The 25,881-nt window shown below is 43.2% G+C and overlaps 2 protein-coding genes across 2 annotated transcripts; both read left to right on the forward strand.

The window, feature by feature from the left end:
• The first annotated feature begins 14,043 nt into the window (after positions 1–14,043).
• Positions 14,044–15,341, forward strand: LOC139223856 (transcription elongation factor A N-terminal and central domain-containing protein). The gene is made up of 2 exons (XM_070855860.1): positions 14,044–14,120; positions 14,310–15,341. The coding sequence occupies exon 2, from the start codon at positions 14,315–14,317 to the stop codon at positions 15,308–15,310; it is 996 nt and encodes a 331-aa protein (XP_070711961.1). The 5' UTR covers positions 14,044–14,120; positions 14,310–14,314; the 3' UTR covers positions 15,311–15,341.
• A 3,072-nt stretch (positions 15,342–18,413) lies between these two features.
• LOC139223626 (ras-related protein Rab-9A-like) lies at positions 18,414–23,565 on the forward strand. The gene is made up of 2 exons (XM_070855592.1): positions 18,414–18,522; positions 20,971–23,565. Exon 2 carries the CDS (start codon positions 21,004–21,006, stop codon positions 21,607–21,609), a length of 606 nt encoding a protein of 201 aa, XP_070711693.1. The 5' UTR covers positions 18,414–18,522; positions 20,971–21,003; the 3' UTR covers positions 21,610–23,565.
• The last annotated feature ends 2,316 nt before the right edge of the window (positions 23,566–25,881 follow it).

Consider the following 25,881-nt stretch of genomic DNA (forward strand, 5'->3'; position numbering starts at 1 on the left):
TGTGGATGGTTGGGATGCTATGAATGACGACTGTGCTTTGTTGTTGGTACAGGGCATGTGTAGTATGATGGTATGTGGAAAGTAGCACTTCTATGTATTATACTGCAGGCAGTAAAATTGTTTCATAGATTCTGGCCACAGTAAATGCAAAGCCCATTTTCCAGCATGCTCCCACTCCCTACTCGAAATATTTGAATATGTTAACATGCATCGGCAGAGTCACAGTTAGCGTGTGGTTTATTTTCAAACCTCTAAGTGCCATTTGCTTACATTTTCATTGATGTCGTATCACACTTATCGAGTTTGTTTTTTTATGCGGCTGCAGCATTGGTTCTTAGCTTGTATGCATCTATCTGGATATCTAGCCAGCCTCAACCTAACTCTTGAAGGCAGTTGTAATGGCACCACGGCAGGAAGTAGCCTTAAAAACTGCAATGTGCAACATTTTATCTTGAGATAGGAAGTGTACAGTAATTCCCGCCTTTGCGCCCCTTCGATCTTCTAGTTGTTAACAGCAACGCTGGTCCTTTGGACGGCCGATTTAAGGGGAGAGAAAGTTTTTTATCTTGCAGCAGTTGACATGACTCACCCCTGTGCACTCCAAACCGTCTCCCCCTCCTACCTCCCCTCTTTTTCTTTCTCTCTGTTGTTCTTTTTTTCTATCTCTCACTGTACAGTATTAACACACCCGTGGCGGGAAAAGCCAGGCGTGCCATTGTCTGATTGGGGGCGCCGCTGGCTGTGGACAACAGCCGACCAATAAGAGGACCCCCCGCTGCGACAGCTGCCATGCTGTTTCACTGATCTGTGGGCATTCCTGCTCATTAGCGGCCTTTGTTGTTCATGCTGTGTTTATGCATGTGTGTGTGGGTGATGAATTGACTGTGGCAGGTAAAGTAAGAGGAAGAAACTGAATATGTATGAGGCTTCCCGGACAGCCAGAAAATATGTGAGAGCATCTTTGTGACTGAAAACAAGCCGACTGTTTGTGCACAGCAGGTGCACCGACCACAGACTCATCAACGCCTTTTCACTGTTTGTGTGTCACTGTTCTGAGACCCCACCTGGGGTCAGGGGTCAGCGCTCTTGTTTTCATAGCGTGGGCGTCTAAAAACGAGCTTTTTCCTTTTGGGACTTCCATGTGGAACACACACACACACACAAGCTCAAATCTGTCGCTCTTACCTCATTTTTTCTCCTCATGCCAAGTGCCAGCACGCAACCATATTTGGACACAAATGAACATGCTCGCTGTATTCTGTGCAGGAATTTTGCAGTCTGACCTATTATCTCTGGTAATCGAAGCTGTGAAAAGAGACATTTCGGGCGCAGAAGTTCATCTTTCAGGGAAGAGAAAGAGGAAGAAAGTTAGAAATAAATAATGAAACTTCTTATTATATCTTACAGAAACTCAAGACAGTATCAAATATGTTTATCTGTCTCACTGTTTACAGGAAGGAGGAACTTCATTAAGATGCTGAACTCCATTCATCTTTCACACACTTTTCATGTGAAACTGTAGGTGAGATTATGGCTGAAATCTTAATCATCTCCTATTATTAAGTGCTAAGAATGTACCAAAAGTAAAAGGAAATCAAGCAGGGAGCAGTAATTAGAGAAAGTATGTGTTGCAACCCATAATCCACCTAAATCTCAGCTGGTTTTTGGATGGATGTATGAACCCTTTCTTTAGTTTTTGGAGAAAGTGTAATGGTTTTCAAGCATGAGGTCAGTTTTAAGGAATGTGGGCCGTCCCTTTCCTCTGTTACACTGAAACCAGTCAGATAACCTTCCTATTACAAGGACAATATGTTACCACATCAAGAGGGGTTTTTTTCTCCACCACACGTCCCTGAGCTGAAGAACCACTGTTTTGGTACAGAGAGCAGCCATTGTTTAAGGAATGTGGGAGGGATGGTGTGTTTATTAAGGTGAGGACAGCAGCTCAGGCCTGAAAAGCGACCCTTTGTGTTTTCCAAAAGGGTAATCCCAAAAACAGAGAATTCTTTTCTCCATCCATGTATTGTGTCAGCGTTTAACTTTGACATTAATGTCGTGTCCTTTTCACTAGATATATATGTAGTAAACCACTGCATATATTATTATTTTATTATATATCATAAAATAGAAGGAAAAGTGGCAGAAAAACACCTCTGCATGTGTGCAGTTTTCACAGTAATAAGTCACCCTGCTTGTTGTTAGTGTGTGGGTGCATTAACAATCCAGGTAGTTTCAACGCTGCCGTGTTTCGAAAGTCAGCTTAACAGGCAGCCGATCAAAAAGCTGCTTGACTCCGAGCTGTGGTTGTTTGGTCCTGACCATAGAGCATGCTAAACGACTCTGAGGACAAAGTCCGAACATGGTGTAACACTGTGTAACCGAGACAAGTGTAATATATGCTCAAAAGGTTACTAGCAAAGTGCTGCAGGTGACTATATTTAGCAATGAGAGCTGAAGTGATTTTAGGCGTTTGATGTTGGGTGGTTTCCCAAAATACTCCCAAAGTATTGACTAAAGGTACTAGTTTGTATGACAGGTTGTCTGCCTCCATCTGAAGGCATAGAAAGGGGTGAAACTCAATAATTTGACAAAGAGAGACGGGGAAAGAATGGCTATGTGAAGCATACCGACACTAAAGTCTTACACACTCCCTGCAGGGTTAGCACTGTTGCCTCACTGCAAGAGTGTGTGTTAGAATCAGCTGATGACTTATTGTCTGCAGTTTGCATGTTCACATCGAATGCGTGAGTGGATTTCCTCCAAGTGCTGTTTTTCTCCCACAGTCCAAAGATGTGCACAACAGCAAAATGGGCTCAGGAATGTAACCCACATGATACAATTTGGACTTTTTTTTATTTAACTCTTTGGTTTACAATATACAAACTGGATTTTTATCACTTTAGAGGCTCAGATTTTTCGTTTTTTGTAATCAAAATGCATAATGTAGCATTGTGGAATAGCGCGTATCTATGGCGACTGATCACAAGGAGGAAGAGGACGACGCCGAGGCTCAGATAGAGAACCGAGAGCGACCTTTCTCCCACCTCAACCATCTCCACTTCTGCATTTGCTCTTGCTGAGGAGGAAGTGGGAGCGCTGACTTCCTGCCTGCAGAGGTGGGCAGAGGAGGGAGGGGAGGGGCTTACTGTACCTCCAGTCCTTACCCAGAATCCCTTGCTCGAATTCAAGCAGCAGAAAGACAGGAAGTGTGACCCAGGGTTGATAACAGCGGGGGCCGCTATTTCTGAGAGCAGACAAGGAGGTGTCTGTTCGGTTTCCTGTTGGTTGTTTTGTCAGATGTGAGCTGCTGAATGTGTCTTTATGTGTCAAAATGAACTGTTTGTGCTCTGAGGTCGCCACACCGAATCAGCGACAGACAAAGAAACCTCTACATGAGCTCTTAGATTGCTTTTTGATGCGGAAAATTTGCAGCTTTAAAGCCCGCACTCCGCTTTTTGTTCTCTCTCAGGAGTTCTACAAATAATTGTTTCTTCACAACCTGCCTACAATTAGATAAGATAAGATATCAGAGGCCAGGAACGTATCTTTGTTTACATGAAAAAGAGACATCAGGCCTCAAAATGGCTGATCGCCTCCAGATATTATTATTAAGCTTTTGTGGCAGGCAAGCCGAGCTTTAAAGGCTGCTGCTGCTGACTCCACATCAGTCTTGGTTTGATAAAAACCCGATGTGGAATTTTGGCCCTTTGGCCGCCTCCTTCCTTCCGTTTTTCTTCCCTGGGATGCCAAATAAGGCCAGTTTGCCACATCTGCTGAAATTCGAGGCCTACATTGTAGCTGTGGCTCAGCGCCTCGGCATCTCGCTCCGACTGAAAGAATGAGAGAAAGAAAAAAAAGGTGATGTTTGTGTGTTTGCCCTGCTGACTTGATCCCCTTCTCTTACTATGAAATGCATGACATCATGCGGTTACTTTCCCTCCTCCCATTTCTCCCTCTCTTCTATCTCTCTCCTCTTTTTTTCTGTCTCCTGCCTTTTTTCTTCACATGTTCACTGTTATGTAACTACACTGAGGCAGCCAGGGTGAGATTGTGAACCTTTGCACCGCTTGAAGAAAACATTTCCCCTTTTCCATCCCTGGGCACAGCTGCTGTGCTTCACCGACCGTCAGTACACACAATTAACCCGAGACTCTCCGCACTTCTTTTGGAATGTTTAGATGAAGAAACAAAATGGCCTAAAGTGGTCTTTGACTAAGTCTCAACAGTTGATGTAATGCTGGCATTTAAAGACGGTAAATTTGCCTTAGCTTTGGCACTTATAAGGGAGTTGGGTTATGAGAAGTAGATGATGCTCACAAGAAGGTTTAATATTTGTAGAAGAATCATGTTTTGTTGCTTTTAAAGGCTGCTGTGAAAGGATACACCTGCTAGAAGGTATTACGTCAAGTTTTGAGTATCAAATTCAATTTTCTTGTATGTTTGATGAAATTCTATCACTTGTTGTCAGTTCAAATTAATCTAATAAGTCTTATTTCAATGCAGAGTGAAAATAGAAGTCCCCAAAAACAATGTTTTTCAGCAAGTTACACTATTTCAGCCCCACTAGCAAGTGATCCACTTTATTAAAGTAAAACAAGCTATCAAGTCTCACTGCTAGACTACACAACTGCTCACCGTTTTCCTTTTAGTGTTACTTCCTCTGAGCTGTGAACCAACACATTGTGTGTGTTTTTACTTTAAAGTTCCCCTTTTGGATTGAGACTTGTGCTGCATGTTGGCTGAAAGGGAGGAAGTGAGACGCAGCGTTGTGGTTTACCTCAGATCAACTGAGTAACAAAGGACTTCAGTTCAAAGCCAGGGGGAATGAAAAGAGCATGACCCACGCTCTGTCTTCAGATGTCCCCACTTAGAGTGTGTATATGTGTGTTTCATCGCCAACCTCATTGTAAGAGCAGCCTTCATCATCCGGAATAGAGTTGTAGCTTCACAAAGGCCCAAAATTCAGAAACCACCACCCCCGTCTGCCCAGTCTGTGCACCACATCACAGATTCCACATGTTCTACAGTTCAGAGGTTAAGTAACATGACTGGAGGAGAGCACCAGCCTTCAGACAGCCACTCATCAAGTGTGTGTGATGTCCACTGTGTGTGTGTTCATACTGAGCTCATTTGGAGAAGCTTGCTTGCCTTCTGCGCTGCAGCTTAGACTCCTTTCATTAAACTAAATGATGCACTTTTTAAGCTACAGTATTTCTTGATATACTCTCAAATGTGCGAAGATAAAATTACAGCAGTTCAGTTAAATCTTCCTTAGCTAAAGTTGGAGGGACCAAAACTTGATTGGTTTTGGCTCTTCTGCTCCATGATATACATGATATGCTCACATGCTGATTTTTTAGCAAGTTTAACGTTTACCATGTTCACCATCTTAGTCAACACCTGCTGATTGGCACCAGGCATGTGATCAGAAACAGAAATATTGTACAAATTAAAATGTAGGCCAGATGATGGTGCTTGATGAGGAGTTAAGCCCAAAGTCATTACAATACATTCCATGAGGGCAAATTTCAAGGCAATCCAGTTAATAATTGTTGAAATATTTAACTCAAAACAACAATGTCAATCTTGCATTGGCACGAGAGGAAACGTCACTAAACTACTGTCTGCACATACTTTTATTGCAGGTGTTGCTAAGATAAGGGAGTTTTAGAGTGTTTTATTGTGTATGAGATTAACTTTTCGCCTGTCAGAGGACGTTGTGCCATTTCTTCTTTCACACAGTCCTATTTTAAATCCTGCTTCCGTGGTCAGAGTTTTTCTTTTCTGATAAAAGAACTGAAGGTGTGACTGCATCCTTTTTGACGCTTTCCTCATCTCATGGCTCAAATTAAACCGTGTGTGTGTGTGTGTGTGTGTGTGTGTCTTTATTGATCCCTCAGAGGATGAAAGAGCAGTGGTTACTCCTGCTCTCAGTTGGCCGTTAATATGTTTGCCACATGACCAAGCAGGAATTTCTGGGAGCGTGTGTGTGTGTGTGTGTGTGAACACATGCATACAGTAGATGCGTGTGTGTACATTCCTGTGGCTTGCCCACAATCACAGTTCGAAAAACACACCTCATCCCACACTTTTTCTCACCTTTCTCTACCTTCCGCTCCTGTTTGTGTGCAGTGTGGCAGCCCTGCGGCTAACCGATTCTGATTGTGATTCTCCGAGCTCCCAGTCTTGCATCCATCAGACTGCTGAAGGAGAGGACAGGCGCCGAGAGGAGAAATGGAGGATGTAGGAGGGAGGGGAGGAATGTGCAGGGCGGTAAGACGAGCACTGATGAGGAGGAGGAGAAAGATTGGTGAGGAAGAGCAGGAAATTAAGGGGAAAGAGAAGAAGAAGAAAGACGAGGGGAGCGTAGAGGAGAATGAAAGGTTGAAGGGGTTAAGAAGTGTGCTGTCCTCACACACCGCAGGCTCATGAATCTTAACTGTGGGATATCTGGAATTCAAACTCAATCATCCAACGGAAATTACCAGAGAAGTTGGGGGCAGAGAAGGGGGAGATCGTAGGCTAAAAATATAAAAAGGACAGTACATGCTGCTTCTGTCCTTTCCGTTTAGGAATAAATAGTTTGCATTGTACTGACATGAATCCACTAGACTTAATTCCTGCGCTGACACTTTGAAATGCTAAAGAGATCAGTCATTACCTCACACAGAGGGACTTTCTTGTGACAGAATCATCTCACGGATTCAGTTTCAGAGGAATTTGCACCAAGGCTGATAAAATACAAACAAACGCGATATCTTGCGGCTGCTTCATATCTGAGTGAGAGAAGATTACACTGGACCACATTAGACAAAAGCCTTCTGTTACAATGGTCATTTACACACAGGGTGCCGCCCCTCCAGACAAAAGCACTCCCAGCTCTTATCTTTAGTGTACTTAATCACACCTGTTCAAACCTCGTCATACAGGTAGATGTTTAACGTGTGTGCACACTGTGTGGTTACAGCTCTTTATGAGGCCAGCAGGAGGAGAAAAATAGTTGAAAATGGTTATGTTTTGGTTATAATTAGAGATGCCTGGGAATAAAAAAATCCCAGGCATTCCTTTCCTTCTAAATTTCTGCAGACAATAACTATAATTAAATGTCCCATTTTCTTCTCATTTTCAAGCTCATGCTTACATTTGGAGGTCCTACTACAACAGGTTTACATGGTCTAATGTTCAAAAAACACATTACTTTTCCATTAGTGGACATACCTGCTGCTGCAGCTGTTTTCGGCCTCTGTCAGAATGCTCCGTTTTCTAAGAACAGAACAGTCTTTGTGCTTTGATCTCATCCAGAAACCTTTGTGTTAGTGAGAGCTCGTGTTAATGAAGAAAGAACAACATGTTGGATTCAACATGTTTTCAGTGGTCGGAAACAGTTTTAGCATGTCAGAGAGACAAAAATGTTGCCTATTGTAGCTAAACTCTCCAAACAGGACCGGTGTGCGTGTATCTACACTGAACAAAAATATAAACACTTTTGTTTTTGCTCCCATTTTTCATGAGCTGAACTCAAAGATCTAAAACATTTTCTATATACAAAAAAAAAACATTTCTCTCAAATATGGTTCACAAATCTGTGTTAGTGAGCACTTCTCCTTTGCCCAGATAATCCATCCCACCTCACAGGTGAATGGTCTGTATTTGTATAGCGCCTTTCTAGTTATTTCAACTACTCAAAGTGCTTTACATGACATCCTCATTCACCCATTATTCATACAGGAGGAACGTAATTTGGAGGAGACTATTCTTTCACACTCATTCACACACTGAAGCCATACTTCAGGAGCAAGTTGGGGTTCAGTGTCTTGACCAAGGACACTTCGACATGTTGACCCATAGGAGCTGGGGACCCTAACCCTAACCCTCTGATTGAGGGACGACCCACTCTACCACTAAGCCACAGCCGCCACAGGTGTTGCATATCAAGATGCTGATTAGACAGCATGACTACTGCACAGGTGTGCCTGAGGCTGGCCACAATAAAAGGCCACTCTGAAATGTTCACTTTTATCACCCAGCACAATGCCACAGATGTCGTGAGTTTTGAGGGAGCGTGCAATTGGCATGCTGACTGCAGGAATGTCCACCAGAGCTGTTGCCCGTGAATTCAATGTTCATTTCTCTACCATAAGCCGTCTCCAAAGGCGTTTCAGACAATTTGGCAGTACATCCAACCGGCCTCACGACCGCAGACCACGTGTAACCACACCAGCCCAGGACCTCCACATCCAGCATGTTCACCTCCAAGATGGTCTGAGACCAGCCACCTGGACAGCTGTTGCAACAATAGGTTTGCATAATCAAAGAATTTCTGCACAAACCGTCAGCAACCATCTCAGGGAAGCTCATCTGCATGCTCGTCGTCCTCATCGGGGTCTCGACCTGACTGCAGTTCGTCGTTGTAACCGATTTGAGTGGGCAAATGCTCACATTCGATGGCGTCTGGCACGTTGGAGAGGTGTTCTCTTCACGGATGAATCCTGGTTTTCACTGTTCAGGGCAGATGGCAGACAACGTGTGTGGCGTCGTGTGGGTGAGCGGTTTGCTGATGTCAACGTTGTGGATGGAGTGGCCCATGGTGGCGGTGGGGTTATGGTATGGGCAGGCGTATGTTATGGACAACGAACACAGGTGCATTTTATTGATGGCATTTTGAATGCACAGAGATACCGTGACGAGATCCTGAGGCCCATTGTTGTGCCGTTCATCCACGACCATCACCTCATGTTGCAGCATGATGATGCACGGCCCCGTGTTGCAAGGACCTGTACACAATTCCTGGAAGCTGAAAACATCCCAGTTCTTGCATGGCCAGCATACTCACCAAACATGTCACCCATTGATCATGTTTGGGATGCTCTGCATCGGCGTATACGACAGCGTGTTCCAGTTCCTGCCAATATCCAGCAACTTGGCACAGCCATTGAAGAGGAGTGGACCAACATTCCACAGGCCACAATCAACAACCTGATCAACTCTATGCGAAGGAGATGTGTTGCACTGCGTGAGGCAAATGGTGGTCACACCAGATACTGACTGGTTTTCTGACCCCCCCCAGACCCCCCCCCCCAAGCAAAACTGCACCTTTCAGAGTGGCCTTTTATTGTGGCCAGCCTCAGGCACACCTGTGCAGTATTCATGCTGTCTAATCAGCACCTTGATATGCCTCATCTGTGAGGTGGGATGGATTATCTTGGCAAAGGAGAAGTTCTCACTAACACAGATTTGTGAACAATATTTGGAGAAATGTTTTTTTTGTATATAGAAAATGTTTTAGATCTTTGAGTTCAGCTCATGAAAAATGGGAACAAAAACAAAAGTGTTGCATTTATATTTTTGTTCAGTGTATTTTTACCCGTAAATCCTTGCATGATAGGGGTAATTTTTGACTACGTTTTCAGTAATGCTCACTTGGAAGGACTCTAGCTGGGGGTATTTGGTGCCACTCACACACACAGCTGAACCAAACACCTGTGCACAGTTTGCTCTCGGAGCGTCACCCTTCCACTGTGATCACATTACTAATGTTGGTCCAGTTGATGCTGCACAACTGTGAGCAACGTGGGAGGATGTCGTATTTGTAACCCGGGACCCACTTGTGGTGGATTTCCCATAAGGCCGAGCATGTGTTCAGTTGGTGTGTGTGTGTGTGTATACATGTGTGGGAGAGGGGGGTTTCATGGGAAAACAAATGTGATGAATCAATGCTGGATAATAGTTGAGGGGAACATATGGTTGTAACCACAGAGGACGGGTATGTCACGTCCTTCAGACCAAAGTCATGCATACATTAAAATCAATACTCATATTTTGTTTTCGATGATTCAGATCACTGCCTTTGGTTCAACAGAGCTTGTTAGGTGAAAATCAACTCAGTGAAATAATTTCAGAGCTCACCGTTGGAGGATGCAGCTCTCCCTTGAACTATTGCCCAGAGAAGTGTTGCATCACTTCGCTAGAAGTGTTTTCATTTCTTATAACGCCAGAGGCATTATAAGGCTGTTTTCCCACAAACAATGAAGAGTTACTGAACGTTGTGACCCACAGCAAATCACAAACAGGCTGATATCAGTTGCAGTTCTTTGTTATTTCTGGCTTTGGCAACAGAGAAGGACAATATTATCAACCAGTTTGTTGTGGTTGCGTGTTTGGGGAACCTCGTTTCCGATCAGGGGCGCTGCAAGACGGTTAATAAGTACAAGCTAAAGACCTTGTCTAGATCGCAACCCTTAAAATAGAAACACAAGAAACACAGAAACCTTTCAGAGTGTCCGTCAAAACAGAATGAACCCTGTGGCAGAAACAGAGAGAAAAGAAACACGAGATGAAAGACCAAAAAACGTCCACTCCAGTCATCTGTGATCACCCTCAGGGTTACAATGGGTGGGTGCGATGGGTGGGGAGCAGCCAGGCATCCCCCACTTACACACAGACTCCCTTGCGCACACACATCCTGTCAAGAGCATTAAGCACAGACACATAAATAGAGGTTGATTTTGCTCCCATAGCATGAAAACCACATCCTTTAATAATCTCTCACACGTGTGTGTTTTTGCTGCAGCTGAGCCAACCCGAACCTCTAATGTGTTTAAGAGGCGGCGTAAACAAAATTCCCTTCAGCATCATTGCGAATAATGTCCAGTTGAATAGAAATACAATGAGGGACAGTACGAAATAATTTTGAATCTTTTAAGATTAGAAATTATTCTGACTTTATCCTCGACTTTGTAATGACACTCCCTAGGACCTCAACGCAATATAACATCTCATTGGTACAACTCAGTTCGCCATATGATTTCACATTTACATGGAGTAACCTAATTTAAAACTAACAGAGGGGGACTTTTAGGAAAATATGCTTATTTGCTTTCTTAACAATAGCTGGTTAGCTTAGCTTAGCATAAAGCCTGGAAGCAGAGGTAGACTGCTAGCCTGGCTCTGCCTTAGAGAAACAGAATCCACCTACCCGATCCTCTAATTAATTACTACACGATATATCTTGTTTGCTTACAATACAAAACACATCTACTATGCACACTAGAACAATAATTTGTACCTGTTTATTCCTTTCATTTGTCAATCTGCAACTGCAGAAGAATGCTGAAATATAAATTTGGGTTCTTTAAGAAATTACAAATACTCCTCCCCAAAAAAGCCAGACTACCCTCCAATCTGCAAAAAGAAAATATGTATAACTCTTAGTGTAACCCTCTAACCTCCCCTCCCACCTAATAACTTGCATACAGTCCCTAAGTAGGTTGAGTATTGCAGTGACAGCAAGAATGAGAGACAAAATCCTTCATGCTGTGTGAGTAACCTTTTATCCTTTTGTCTTGTTTTCATGTGCACACACACACTTGCTGTGCTGTATGAACATGTGTGCTGGGGGTGTTTTCAGGTTGTGTGTGTGTGTGTGTGTATGTGTGGGGGTGCTTGCAGGGGCTTGCCATGTTGTCATGAATGTCTGGCCATGAAGAAACTGATCACTTTAACAAGAAAGCCCCACTCCTCCTATGGATTTCTCAAGCTCAGGGCGGGGTCGAGCATGTGTGTGTGTGTGTGTGTGCTCATGCGTACACGCCGTCAAATGTGGCGTGGTCTGCACAAGAGGCGGAGACAACAAAAGCAGGATGTGATACAGCAGGACCCCACTTCCTCATACAGATCCAATGGAACCAGCACAGTGCAGAGAGCGCCACCTATTGACAAATGGGCGCCACAGTGGCGGCGTGCTGGTAAAATTCCATTCCCACTGATAAGGAGCGTGCAAGTGCAGATAGGCCGCACTAACATTGTTTGATAAGATCCGAGGAGCCTTGTGCGTGTTTGTGGGAATTCCAGCCATGCATAGTTGGGGAAACAAAAGTCAGGGGGCTGTTGTGTGCGGAGCGCAGGAAGAGGGTTTTTCTTTTCTTTTTTTTGTCTCTTACATGTGCTCACTGAAGGCCCAGCTGGACCCCACCCATCCCAGTGTGCACACACACACACACCGTAGAAGCACCATACAGTTTGAGGAGGGCAAACCACTTATCATCCAAAAGAGCAAACACACAACAACGCAAACAAAAACTTTAGCACCCAACACTGCACACTGCTGCATGCGCTGACAGAAAAGTCCTTCAGCCAGCACACTTGTGTTCAGCAGGAAAAGTGAATTAATTAATGCAGCTAAAAGCCTCCTGGAAGCTTTGACTTCCATTTGGGGTTTTAAGCTGTGATGTGAGGACTTGAGAGCCAGAAGCTATTATGCTAAAAGACACCATATCAGTTTTCCCTCAGGGCCTCCATCGCTATCGGCCCCAGCTGCACGAGCCTTGAAAGCTCATTTTTAATATAAGATTTAGAGGGTGATGTCATACCTCAGGTTACACAATGGCACCCTCCTCATTCATATGTCACAGAGGTCTCTCTGTGATTAATAGTGTTCGACAGGAGTGTACGTTGAATTATGGTGCTCCTATTAAATGCGGTTCACTAAATTAAAAGGTCATTTTGATATAAAAACTCACATTCCAGGCTAATTTATGCGTAATTTATGGACACAAAGGCAGCCAGCTTTCCATTCAGAGGCAACGAAGAGTCGCCAAAGGGATATTTGTGTCACAGATTGAAGATAATACATCCTACATTGGCAGAATAATTCAATTAAAGTGTCTTTTAGACAGAGAGATCTCTCCTAAGGGACTGTATGAAAGTGTTAAGCATCATAAAAAGGGGAGTGTTGTGTGTCTTTTGTGATGGGAGGAGGGTGGAGCTGAGTTAGTATATACTAGTACTACTCACTGATTAATTGCTTGTCAATTTGTCAAGCAAAAACAACAAAAAAATTCCATGATTCCAGCTTCCAAGTGTGAATATTTTGTGCTTTTTTTTTGGTCTTATATGATAATAAGCTGAATATTTGGGGTTTTTGGACAAAATGGAACAGTGTAAAATGTCAACGTGAAGAAATTGTTGTGGACATTTTTCACTTTTGTTAGATACTTTATAGATCAAATTATTAAACAGCCAACTAAGAAATTGATAATGATTGAAATTTTAAAAAAGTGACACATAAGCCCCCATTACAGCCTCTGTCGCCACCACGGTACTTTTCACACTGTCCCTAAATTTCAGTTTTGCTGCCACCATATTCAGTAGCATTCCTTGGATCATCTTCATTCAAATAACTTTAAATGAGTGCATGTGTAACTTGTCAACCACCCAGACTTTCTACATTTTCAGTGTGTGATTATATCAAACTGTCTGAGTGGCTCTGAGGACATAATAACCCCTCAGATGTCCACTCTAGTGGTTCTGACGCAGAGAAATGTTTCTTGTTTCTGCTCCACAACCATGAATTATACTAAATACTCGTTCATCTCCTTCCCTCACAACATGTAATTGCACAACAGGTCAAAAGCTTGCCTCATCATGTCGTGAGATACCTTCCACTCTTGAATTCTTGTCTGGAGGCTGTATGGCTGCATGTATGCGAGGGCTGCATGTTTCTGCACGCTGAACCTAAACATCAAATCCTATAGCTCATGGCATTCCTCCCTCAGCATCTGGAAAACACTGAAATGTAGTTTTATTACCTCCTTACTGAATTCTTTAATCCCCAAGATTGTGGGTGTAATCCTCTACTCTTTTTTTATGCTTTGATGCTGACGTTAACGCAGCATTGTTGCCTTAAAAATCCAATGTACACACCTAAATCCTGACACAGAGAGGTACTCCTACAGTACATATTAGGCAAATCACAGCACAACTGTCCCTGAGGCCCTATTAGTTTGATACTGAAACATATTTATCACACCACAAAATATTCAAGATATTCAAAAGTTGTATTCATCTCCATTTCTTAGAAAAATGATGTCTGGAAACAGATACAAGATAAACAGAAATAACAAACTGTGCACTCAGTTGCACTAAGCTCCTTCATTAGAAACTCATGGCAAAATAACCCCTCATGACCACTTTGAGTGCATCTATGAGGCTGCAGCGCCATCTAGAGGTGAACTCAGGGAACTTCCTGTGTTTTGAACAAAGATTCAACATGGCTGCTCCCTTGCAGACGTTACTGAGATTAGTGCTTGTGGGAAGAAGCTGCAAACAATGAGGCATTTCAGGTAAACCGACTCAAATCCATGTTTTTGTATGTTGAATTTTGCATCCTGCTAAGTAGCAGATCAGGAAAACAACACAGTCACCACACAGGTGTTGTGTACTAAGCTACAGATCTTTATTGGTACTTTTCTTAAAGATTAGGTAGTTAGGTGCACCACTCAGGTATGTAACATCTCCCCCTCTCTCTGCAGCCACCATGGATGCAAAAGAGATAATCCACTGTGTCCTGCAGATAGAGAAATCCAATGCAGACAGCAGCTATGGGAACATCCTGACCCTCCTCTGTGACCTGGATAAGTTGCAGGTCACAGCAGAGCAGCTGGAGACGACGGACATTGTCAAAGTTCTCTACAGGCTCCTGAGAACCTGCTCTGATAACAGCGTGAAGAAGACGGCAAAGAGCTTGTTGTCCAAGTGGAAGAGGCAGTACAGCAAAGGTGTGAAATGTGAGAAGGACAATCCTGGGCTCTCTCGCAGGGTTTCTCCTCCATCTCCAGGCGAGGCTGGGGATTACCACGGAGGTCCAGCACCGACGTGTGATAGTGCTGCGCAGAGTGTGACGTGTGCAGAGCTAGAAGCTTCATCCGTAGTGGCCAAAGATGGCCTCCGGTCTGATCCCTGCACAGCAGAGAGCACCTCCGCATCTTGTATCTCCTCATCTGTAAGATCCAAATGTGATCAGCTCCTTCTTGCTGCTCTTTGCCCCGAACTTCCTGATCAAGGCAAGGCCGCAGCGCTGGCCCAAGACATCGAAGAGCACATCCATGAGCTCCATAAGTCCAGCCAGGTCAAGTACAAAGCCTGTGTGAGGAGCAAGGTGGCCAACTTGAAGAATCCTAAAAACGGGCATCTTGGGCAGGGCCTCCTGAGCGGCTCGCTGTCACCTGAGGCCTTCGCACGGATGTCCTCGGAGGAGATGGCCAGCGTGGAGCTCCGGCAGCTGAGGGAGGAGTACTCTTCCCGAGGTGTGAGCGAAAGGCAGCTTCCTCAAGGGATAGAGGGGACGCAGACGCAGAAGATCCGCTGCAGGAGATGTGGGGGGTCAGACTGTCGGGTGACGCAGGTGTCCAGGGGTGCCCTTTTCTTACCCGCGTGGGTGAGGCAGAGCGGCCCTGACGAGGACGCAATGACTTTTGTGACCTGCAGCAGGTGTGGGCAGCAGTGGTACCACAGTGGCTGGGTCTGCCTCTGAATTCAAGTGTCAGATTTATTGGTTTGGAATAAAAAATGTCATCAAATGTGTGGCCAAGTCTACAATTAGTGGGTTAATCAATTAGTGGGTTAACAGTAAATTAATCAGCAACAATTTTGATCGTAAAATGTATCATTTTAATAATGAAAATGACAAAAATGTACTCAATCAAGCTCATATGAGAATATTTGCTGGTTGTCTTTTCTATGATAGCAAACTGAATATGTTTTGGTTCTGGCCTGTAGGTCGACTACTCTTGTAGTAGTTTTTTTTCCAAAAAAAAAGAGCAAGGGCCAGAGTGTCTTTGTTTACTGACACCAGATGCAAGAATTACTGAAAAATGGGTCAGGCTGGTTAATCAGTCTATAAAACAAACATTGTAAAATATTCAGTATTCATAAAGCTTTTTTTGTTTGACCAAAATCTGAAAATATTCAGTGTACTTTCTTAGATGACTTAAAAAATCCAGCAAGTATTCACTTTAAACCATTTGAAACCCTAAAGTGACACAACATGTCCTTGTTGCCCAGGGACCAGTCTTTCTGGCTCTACTATCAGACACAGTTGTGTGAAACCGTTATTCAAGTGGTTTTCCTGTTTTCACCTCAGTCGTGTTTCTGTATGAACAGAGAAACTTTTATAGACTTTCACGAGAGCTAAAAACATTGCGGTTGACGCTCTGTGGAGTGTAGTTTCTTGAAGAGGTGCTTGATTTGACCCCAAAAGCGCCAGTATGTGATTTTGATGTCCAATGGAACAACAACAAAATGAGACAAAAGACTTTCCTGCAGCAGACACAGGAGGAACGGTGAGAGGAATGCAGAGTGGAAACAAAGGACAGAGCCCTCTGGCGGGATGGAGCACATACTTGTGGTTTAAACAAGAAATTTCGAGGATGTGTCCTTTATTGTGCATGACATTTGGAATTTTAGTGCGTTCAGCAGAAAATGTGTAACTATGAGCCCAAACTGTGTCACTGCCCTCCTACTACGGGCTGAAAAGCACAGTCACTGTTTAATGCAGCTTCAGACTGAAACCACAGCTTTTCAAGAAGTAGCTCTCGTCATCTGCTTCTTGCTGAATTGTTTCCTGTCTCCTCCCGTTCTTCTACACTTACAGTCGCTCCTCTAACTGCTTTTCCCCGGCTCCTCTGTCTTACATTAACATGCTCTGCTCAGAGGAACAATCTAAAGCCTCTACGATCGTGACCTTTGCCCTCACTAATGTATAATTCTCATGATTTCAAGGATGAGACGGTGTTCTGTTGCACTTATTGTAAGTCACGCTGAGCATGCTTGCTTGAATTCCTTTAGAAAAAAAACTAAGAAAACACGCCCATAGCCACCTACAATATCCCATTCATTTGAAGCTGCAGTGGATGAGGCATGTGAGCTTAGAAAACAGTGAGCATGTGAGTCAGTAATCTGCCCTCCAGCGCACCCTCAGGGTAGGATATCCCATGGTCCTCCGCTCAGCTTACGTGGCACCCTGGCTCATTTACACGTCGCTGTGACATCACGTCGACGAGGCTCCGCTGTGGAGGCCGGAGAGTTTCACAAAACTGTTCAAATCGCTCGCTTTTATCCTCGGTCACTTTGTCTGCACCAGGTCGATCCACGTCTGCGTGTCCCCTGTGTGCTGTTCGTTGGCTTTTATTTGGCATTTTTCACTAAAAAATTGAAACTCAAGAGAATTAAGTCTTCTTTGTAATGTTGTTTTGTTGCTGCGGGAAACCCTAAAACACACGCAGCATACCGCCTGCACGCTGGTCACACTGTTAGAAGTCAGTTCTGCTTTCATGTCACATGCATGTGGCTCCTTAATGTGACTCTATATTTCATTTTTTATCTCCTCATGCAAACCAAGCAGCTTAAAGTGGGCTCATTTTATTCTTTATTTTTTACAGTCTTCCTCCTTTTTTGTCTCATTTGCTCAGGTCGACCTTTCTGTTCTTGGCTGCCGGCTCAGTTGGTTTTAAAAGGACAAATTGGGGAAATCCAAAGATAAAATCCCCTGTAACCAAAGTCCCCTTTGTCACGGCTGTCTGACTGCAGTATCTTGTCAGCAGATACAGCAGGCAGCTTGGTATTTCAGCACTGCAGCTCTTCTCTGTGTTGTGTCTCCTTTCAGATGCTCCCCATCACTCGAGTGCTGTGTTCCACCCTTTCAGTCACGGTGGCCTGTCAAATCAGTGCTCTGCGGCCATTTATCACACGGACACAAACAGACACAACATGCTGCAGACAGAGGTAAGGATCTGGAGCTGCTTTGGACTCTGAACCAGCTGTAAGAGGCTTGGAAACCTGCAGAAACTCTGATAATTGCTCATCTGTGCAGCGACGGTGCACAAGGGACAGTGCAATATACTGAAGTCAGGTCCTTTAATCCAGTGGTTTCCAACACTTCTGTCCTGCCCAAGTCTGAAGTTGTGAACATTTAATGTATTTCACAGGAAAAAAAGGATTAGGGAAGAAGTTAACATAGTTTTGTTTTTGAAAGTTATGTTTTTCTTGCATATACAAGAAAACCTTTAAAGTAACTTAGACTTAGACTTTTCTGGTAACATGGTAACATCACAATAGTAACATGATGGTAACATCACAGATATTAAAATGTGTTACATTTAAACTGGCCTGACTTAGTTAAAACTGGTATACAGCAGTTTCCTGATCTGCAGCATTAAAAAAAGACAGAAAATCCGGAACAATCAACTGACACTAAACAACAGAAGCCCCACAGACCCACAGAGGGGAGGACTGGTGTGGGGTGTGTGTAATAAGGTGTGTGTGAGCTGAATCAGTGGCTGCAGGTGTGTCCTTCCATCATCCCCTGTTAGAAGGGTGGAATAGAGATCATGGCACTACTGTACTTATTGTGGGCCCTCATGTACTGAGGGTACAACCATCATGTTTAACCCAGTGATTCTTCTAATACAGGTTACATCTATTTATTTAAAAGTGGTCTTACATGTGGAATAAGAAACACAGAGACAGTTTTGGTACAGATGGACGGTACAATGAAACGATGCTCCGGGCGCATGATGAGAGGAGGCGTGACGCTCTCGGGTCATATGAGCGCGCGGAGCGGCTGCGGGGCCACAGAGAGCAGCGGGGACGCCGCAGCGCCATGTCACCGGCCCACAGCTGCACCCTGCCGGGATGGATGAGGGGGATTTAGCCGCTGCAGCCGGGCAGTGAACGCCACGCAGACAGGTACAGTTACAGACATGGCGGAAGTTGAATGTCAGTGGCAGAAAAAAATCTCGCTTTCTGTCGCTTTAATCGGTCAGTGGTGTCGCGAGCGTGTCAACTGTTAGCGCACCCATTATCGGACAGCTGCTGTTTATAGTAATGCTCCCATTATCGGACAGTCCCACGGCTGCTCTGCTACTTTACGTGTTTTCCTTAAAATATTCACTGCGACTAAACACGAGTCAGCAGAAGTCAGTAATGACAACATTAATATAAAACACGTTCATGAAAGTGCTAGTGCTAAATGCTAGTTCTGAGCTGTCGACAGCTAATGTAGAAGTTGACGGTATGTGAACGGTTTTGCTGAAGTAACTTGAGTCAGCGTTAATTCTGTATTTTCTGTTATTTACATTATTTACACAACATGTTAACATCTTTAAAAAGTGGTCAAGCTCAGCAAACCGTCACTAAAGAAGTGTAAAGTGACAAAAAAACCGGACTGCGTGTCCGAAAATGGACCTAATGAGTGTTTGCTAGCTAGAAATCTGCTAAATCTGTGCTGCAAACAACACTGAAATTAAGTTTTAAAGTGCTTTTACATCTCTGTAATTGCAGCCGAAAGTTTGCTAAGTCACCTGTGGACTGCAAAATGTTGTTTCCCACAGCTAACACACTTCCCAGCTGCTGCTCCCATGCTATTGGTGCTATAAATGTCATTTATTAACAGGAAACACGGCATTGGTATCACCTGAATCAGCTGGTTTGGCAAATTATTACCCAGCTGGATGACATATTGACTCCTAATGTGAATTGAGAAAGCATGAATAGGAATATTAGATGTTGTAAGTTTAAATTTAGAAGTCATGTGGTTGGATGTTTTGTAGGAAAAAAATAATTTAATACTTAAATAATTTAATAACCCAAAGAAATAACCCACAGAGCAGCCTCCTCTGTAAATAGCAGCATTCTGCTGAATGAGGCACATGACCCTCGTGTGTGTGTGAGTGTGAGTGTGTGTGTGGCCGTTCATTCCTGCATCTGCTGCATTGCTGCTGTTTAAAAATGGTGATATTCCACCAGGAGGAATGACAGCAGCAGCACTGAGGGCTGTGTTTAAAGGTCCCAGGACAAAGACATCATTCACCCAGTTTCTGGTCCCGGGACTGAACACGTTCGTTGGCCCGGACCCACAGACCACATTAAAGCTCAACTCTTCAATTCATTCGTGTATTTAAACCCTGCGAGGTAGCCTAACTTTTCCTAACAAGCAGTGGATTTGGCCAATTTCGTCCTAATTGGCTGCAGACTGCATGAACAGTGACTGGCTGTAGTGGCAGATATTGTTTTATTGTAATGGATTAATTTTTGGATTTAGACTGCGATATCTTAAACTTGCAGTCATGATGTCTAATTTGTGTTTTTATGTACTGCAACATTCATTTCCATCGACGGATCGGGGCTCCATCTTTAGCCGTGGTGGCCGAGGTGCTCATTTAGCAAAGCTCCTCCTCGCTCCCATTTAAACCTGCTCTTGGTGAGATTTCCCACTTTCATCCTAGAGGTTTGTTCTGGCATGTGGGCGGAATGATCGCCGTTTAGCTTAAACTGGTATGTTAAGCATGAGAAGTGTGTGGTATGTGATTAAATTAGTGCATAAATCCTGGGCCCTCCTTGCAGCTGAGCCTGGGCGTGGGTGAACTCCTTCAGCCTCTTGGTGACCTGCTAACTTAGATCCTCTCTCTCTCCTACACATTGTTGAAATGAGAGATGAGAAATTGTTTTGCCGTCGTCTCTGCGTTGATGACCGCGTCGCCGGTCCTGTGATCAGTGTCCATGTGACGCAGGAAGTTCATTAGCTGCAAAGTGAAATGAGTGGGCCGTGGCTGCTTAATAGGATCAGCCAGGCGACTGACTTTAATGTGGAGAAACGCGTCACCACACAGTATTAGCTGCTTACAGGCACTAAATGAAAGTTTAAAAGTTTATCACTCCTGCTCATACAGTACATGTGTGTACTCCTACTGTGAAAGGACTTAAAGATAAGTGTAGGTATATTTTAAGTGTTTTTAGTGTAACTCCACTATCAGAACTATAATATTATACATGACACTGTAATATTCCCCATTCCCAAAGATTTGATCCAGTCAGATTGAAAACTTGTTATTAATAAATCTGAATCCTGTCAAATTCTTTGTTAAAACTCTTTCAGTTCAGTTTTTAATATGTTCAAATGACAGGTGACTATAAACTGTCAGGAAATAGTGATGGAGTCCTAAAAGATATTCACTTTACTGTCTGTATGACAAAACAATCCTCACATTCAGTTTGTCAGATTTGCCTGAAAAATGACTAAAATGACTAATTGGTTATCCAAAGAAATATGCAAGTAACTTTTTTTGAATGTGAGTGTGAAGATTTGCTGCTTTTCTCTGTTTTCTCTGAAACTTCCTCTGTTGCTGGTGTCTCCAGTCGTCCTGTGCAGTCTCTCGGCACGCTGCAGTCATGATGTCCAAGTCGGCTCTCCTTAAGGTGATCCTCCTGGGTGACGGCGGCGTTGGCAAATCATCCCTCATGAACCGCTACGTCACCAACAAGTTTGACTCGCACCTCTTCCACACCATCGGCGTGGAGTTCCTCAACAAGGAGCTGGAGGTGGACGGCCACCACGTCACTCTGCAGATCTGGGACACGGCCGGTCAGGAGCGCTTCCGCAGCCTCCGCACGCCCTTCTACCGCGGCTCCGACTGCTGCCTGCTCACCTTCAGCGTGGACGACGGACAGAGCTTCCACAACCTGGCCAACTGGAAGAAGGAGTTTGCTTATTATGCTGATGTTAAGGACCCTGACAGCTTCCCCTTCGTGGTGCTGGGCAACAAACTGGACGTCCCCGAGCGGCAGGTGTCAGGGGAGGATGCGCGGCAGTGGTGCCGCGAGAACGGCGGCTACCCGTACTTTGAGACAAGCGCCAAGGATGCTACAAACGTGGCGTCGGCCTTTGAGGAGGCCGTGCGTCGCATCCTGGCGTTGGACGACAGAGCCGATCACCTGATCCACACCAACACAGTGGACCTGCAGAGGAAGAGCCCCCCCGACTCCCCCTGCTGCTGAGCCGGGGGCCGAGTGTGACTCCCAGTGGGTCATGTGATGCTCCTGTGGTTGCCACATACTATGTGACTGTGGTGTGTGACTGCAGAAAGAGGAACTGCTGTTTGCTCAGTAGCTCCTGTGATGTGTCACACTTTTGAGCAGGATCCAAATTTGTAAGGAAACGTTGACCTTTTTCTAGAGCAGAACTGACCACATTTTGTGCCAATATTCAGCATTTTCTCCGCTCAAGGGACATGAAACTCTCTACCCACCTTTCCCACCTGTGAGCCAGACTACCTTCTGATGAATTTCTGATACAGTATGTCTTTGCAGGTTGTTGGTATACAGTGGTGTGAAAAAGTATTTGCCCCCTTACAGATTTCTTCTGTGTTTGCTTTATTGTCACACTTACATGTTTCAGATCATCAAACCAATTACGCAGCAGGACAATGATCCAAAGCACACCGGCAAGTCCACCTCTGAATAGCTAAAAGAAAACCAAAATGAAGGTTTTGGAGTGACCTAGTCCAAGTCCAGACTTAAATCCGATTGAGATGCTGTGGCATGACCTTAAACGGGCCGTTGATGCTCCAAAACCCTCCAATGTGGCTGAATTAAGACAATTCTGCAAAGAAGAGTGGACCAAAATTCCCCCACAGTGATGTGAAAGACTCACCGCCAGTTATTGCAAACGCTTGATTGCAGTTGTTGCCGCCAAGGGTGGCACAACCAGTTATTAGGTTTAGGGGGCAATTACTTTTTCACATAGGGCCAGGTTGGTTTGGATAGCTTTTGTCCCTTAATAAATGAAATCATCATTTAAAAACTGATTTTTGTATTTACTCAGGTTATCTTTGTCTGATATTAAAATTGAAACATGTAAGTGTGACAAAAAAGCAAACACAGAAGAAATCTGTAAGGGGGCAGATACTTTTTCACACCACTGTAGGTGGATATAACTGGCTGATACCTGAAATTTAAAGGCTTTCATGGAGGGACGTGAGGGGGGTTCTGTGATAAAAGCGACTTTACGTCACCTCTAAAGTAGTAACAGTTCTCTAAACACAAACTGCCAAAGGTTTGACTTCACAGAGGCAGCTGTGGGTTTAGAATAAGTTTCAACCCCAAAAAGAGAAGTAACAACATTATTTTCTGCCCTCAGCAGCAGATGCAGGACTAAACTTTTTTTTTACATCATTTGCAGATGTAAAATGCAAACTTCTGACACACAGCATCAGTGACATGCCAAGAAATGTATTTCCTCAAACAAATGACGGTTAGGACCTACTGTGTTTGTGGTGTGTACAGTAAATGAACGAGTTTGACTACTTTAGTGCAGATCACATGTTAAAGGTTAATCACACGTTAAACTAGATTTAGTTTTTAAACCATTTTTAAAAAAGAAGTATTATTTTCTGTTCTGTTGGGATCAAAGTGCCACACCAGAGGTCTTATTTAGTTTTTTCTTTAAGGAAGAAAATTAGCCTCTTATAGTTGTTTATATAGACCTGGATAACCATTGTTCTTACTTGATTTGTTAATTTCATGTATTTATTGATTGCTATTCCTCCCGTAACTATGAAAAGTGGATCACACAGTGATTTTCATCAGCATCGGCTCCTTCCAAGTAAAGGACTCCCACCATTTTTTACGATGGAAATAAAACAGCAGCCAACAAGGAAACTGGAGAAAAATCTGTCTTCTGTGTATTATTCACTTTTTCATTTGAAGCGCAGCACCCTCTATGTCCACCAGGCGGCGCCCACACATCAAAAGTCTGATAAAGTCCCAGTTTGTGGCTCCACAGTAACATCAGTGAGCTGTTACCTCCATCACTGATGTAACTCCTCCACCACAGAGACACTGGTGAGCTAAAGAGTGATGAAAGTGATCCAGTTTACAGCTGTGAGGATCCAGTAGCTTCACAAATGTGATCTTTAAGACCACATCCTGGTTTTGTCAAATACATAGAAATAAACTAATATAATACATCATCTGGCAACTTCTTGTGACTTTTTGAGAAACCAGTATCTATTTTTCTTGGAAGTGAGGTGATATATTACTTATTAAAGGGTTGCTCCATTGTGTCCACACAGGAGGCAGCATCTAATTAAGCCAATCAGCTTCACCTGCTGAAGAGTTCAGTTCTTGATTGCTAAACACAAACGCTGCCAAATTTAAGGCTACGAGGTGAAAAATGCCACTTTTATCTTGTTGTAGAATAAGTTTTTGCCAGTTAAATGAATGTTAAATGCAGCAGTAAGAGAATATTTATCAGTAAATGTTTTTAAAGTCTGTTTTTTTAAAGCTGAAATCCCAAACAGATGGTTCTAACTCCTTATATGTAAGTATAAGTTATAGTACATGAATGTGCTATATTTGCATTTTGGATGTAGACTATAACTGATAATTTAAGGAAAGGTAGTTCCCGCTCTAGAGAAATCCCTTGTGTATTATCACTTTGTTTGTTACCATGAACAGGAAATGCAAAAAACAACAAAAAAAATCAGGACGCAAGAACGAGACAGGAGACAACGGTGTCACGATAATAAAAAATATCGGTTTTACTAGAGAAGGTTACAAAAATCATCACTATATAGGAGTCATAGAACTATTTCCAACTTAAAAAAAAAAAACCATAATGAAACACCTACAGGGACTACAATGCCATCAAAGTACAATGGAGGTTTCTTTAGAAAAGAGTGGGTGGAAAGAGGGGGAAGTGTAGAGGAGGGGGGGCAAACACCGCCTACCATAGTTGTCAGTACAATTGACTACACATCACCTGAAAAACTGCAAAGACACAGTCATGTCTCCTTCATGCAAATAACGAGGAAACAACAACACCCTGACACGCATCGTCTTATAGGAAATTGAAGTTTGCCTTTTTACATCAACCTGGCGGCAAAGCACGTATATTTATCAAACATAACACACATGGCAATATAGTCCTTTTTTATACAGAATAGACAGCTGCACACATGGACAATACTGACATGCTTCATCTCATCAAAGTTCAAAAATTTGTCTTCAGTGTTTTTTTTAGGGTAAACTAACCAGTGATGATCAATATAGAATATAGTTCATGATTATTAAACAATATCTGATTATAAAATTAATGTATGAAAATTCCTGACTTGTTTTATTCAGAGTGTAAACATCCAAAACAGTCTCTGTGGCTCATGTGAGAGGCATGACGTTGAAAATAAAATTTAAGAAAGAAAGGAGAAAAAAAAACAAAAAAAAACAAAAGTGACTTTTTTTTTCTCAACTCACATGTTGATGAGTCACTCATTTGGCTGGAAAATTTGAAAAATAAGCACAAACAAGTTCCATAAAATAATTATTACTGAATCACAAGAAGAACTCAGCTGCCTAAAACTGATAAAACATTAAAAATCAACTTCCATATTTTTTTTCACATTTTAAAATGTATACGTCACAAGCACCTCAATCCATCATATCATCATATCATGACTGCACTGTTTCTCTCCCACGACATATCATTTAAGATGTTACATTACAGTTATTATATCAAATGCAGAACTAGTATTTGAGTGCTAAACACATATCTCAAAGGGTACATTTACATATATCTGTGGAAAAAAATTAATAGAAGAGCATGGCAAAACACTGAATGTGTTATCTCTCCGTTTTTTTCGGGAGAGATGTGAATCGAGATTTTTTTTTTAGGGTGATTCGGCTATTTACAGGTGAACTTCATTCGCAAAAGGAGGAATTTTAGAAAATGATAGGACTGGTTTTGACTGTAAAATTCACACAGGACAGCGTACCGATCTGGTATGGGTTAGTGTTTAGGTGGTGAAGATTTGGAAAAGAACACAACTGGGTGAAATCAGATTTGGTTTGATACCTGAGGTGTGTGTCTTGTGTTAAAAGACCCAGACAGATTTATCTTTGATTTCTGCTGCCGCTGGTGATGAGTGTAGCAAGAACTGCGAAGGTCTTTAAAAGGAATATTCTGACATTTTGGGAAGCACGCTCGTTTGTGTTCTCGGCAAAAAGCAAATGAGCAAATGAGAAGGTCGATGCCACGTTCATGATGCTAGCATCCGCTGAAAAAGTCCCTACAAAAGCTCATTAATTAATATGGGATGTTTGTTTAATTGGCTGTTTAATTCGCACAAAAAATAGCGTAAAAAGTTGTGGTTTTACGTTGGGGTTCATGTTGGCAGAACCTTGGAGGAGGAATATAGCCTGACTGTAAAACCACAACGTTATGCTTTCACACTTCTTTTTGTGGAAATCAAACAAACAAGATATAAAATGTAA

Source organism: Pempheris klunzingeri, chromosome 24 (genome assembly GCF_042242105.1).
Source record: "Pempheris klunzingeri isolate RE-2024b chromosome 24, fPemKlu1.hap1, whole genome shotgun sequence".
NCBI classification, from domain to species: domain Eukaryota; kingdom Metazoa; phylum Chordata; class Actinopteri; order Acropomatiformes; family Pempheridae; genus Pempheris; species Pempheris klunzingeri.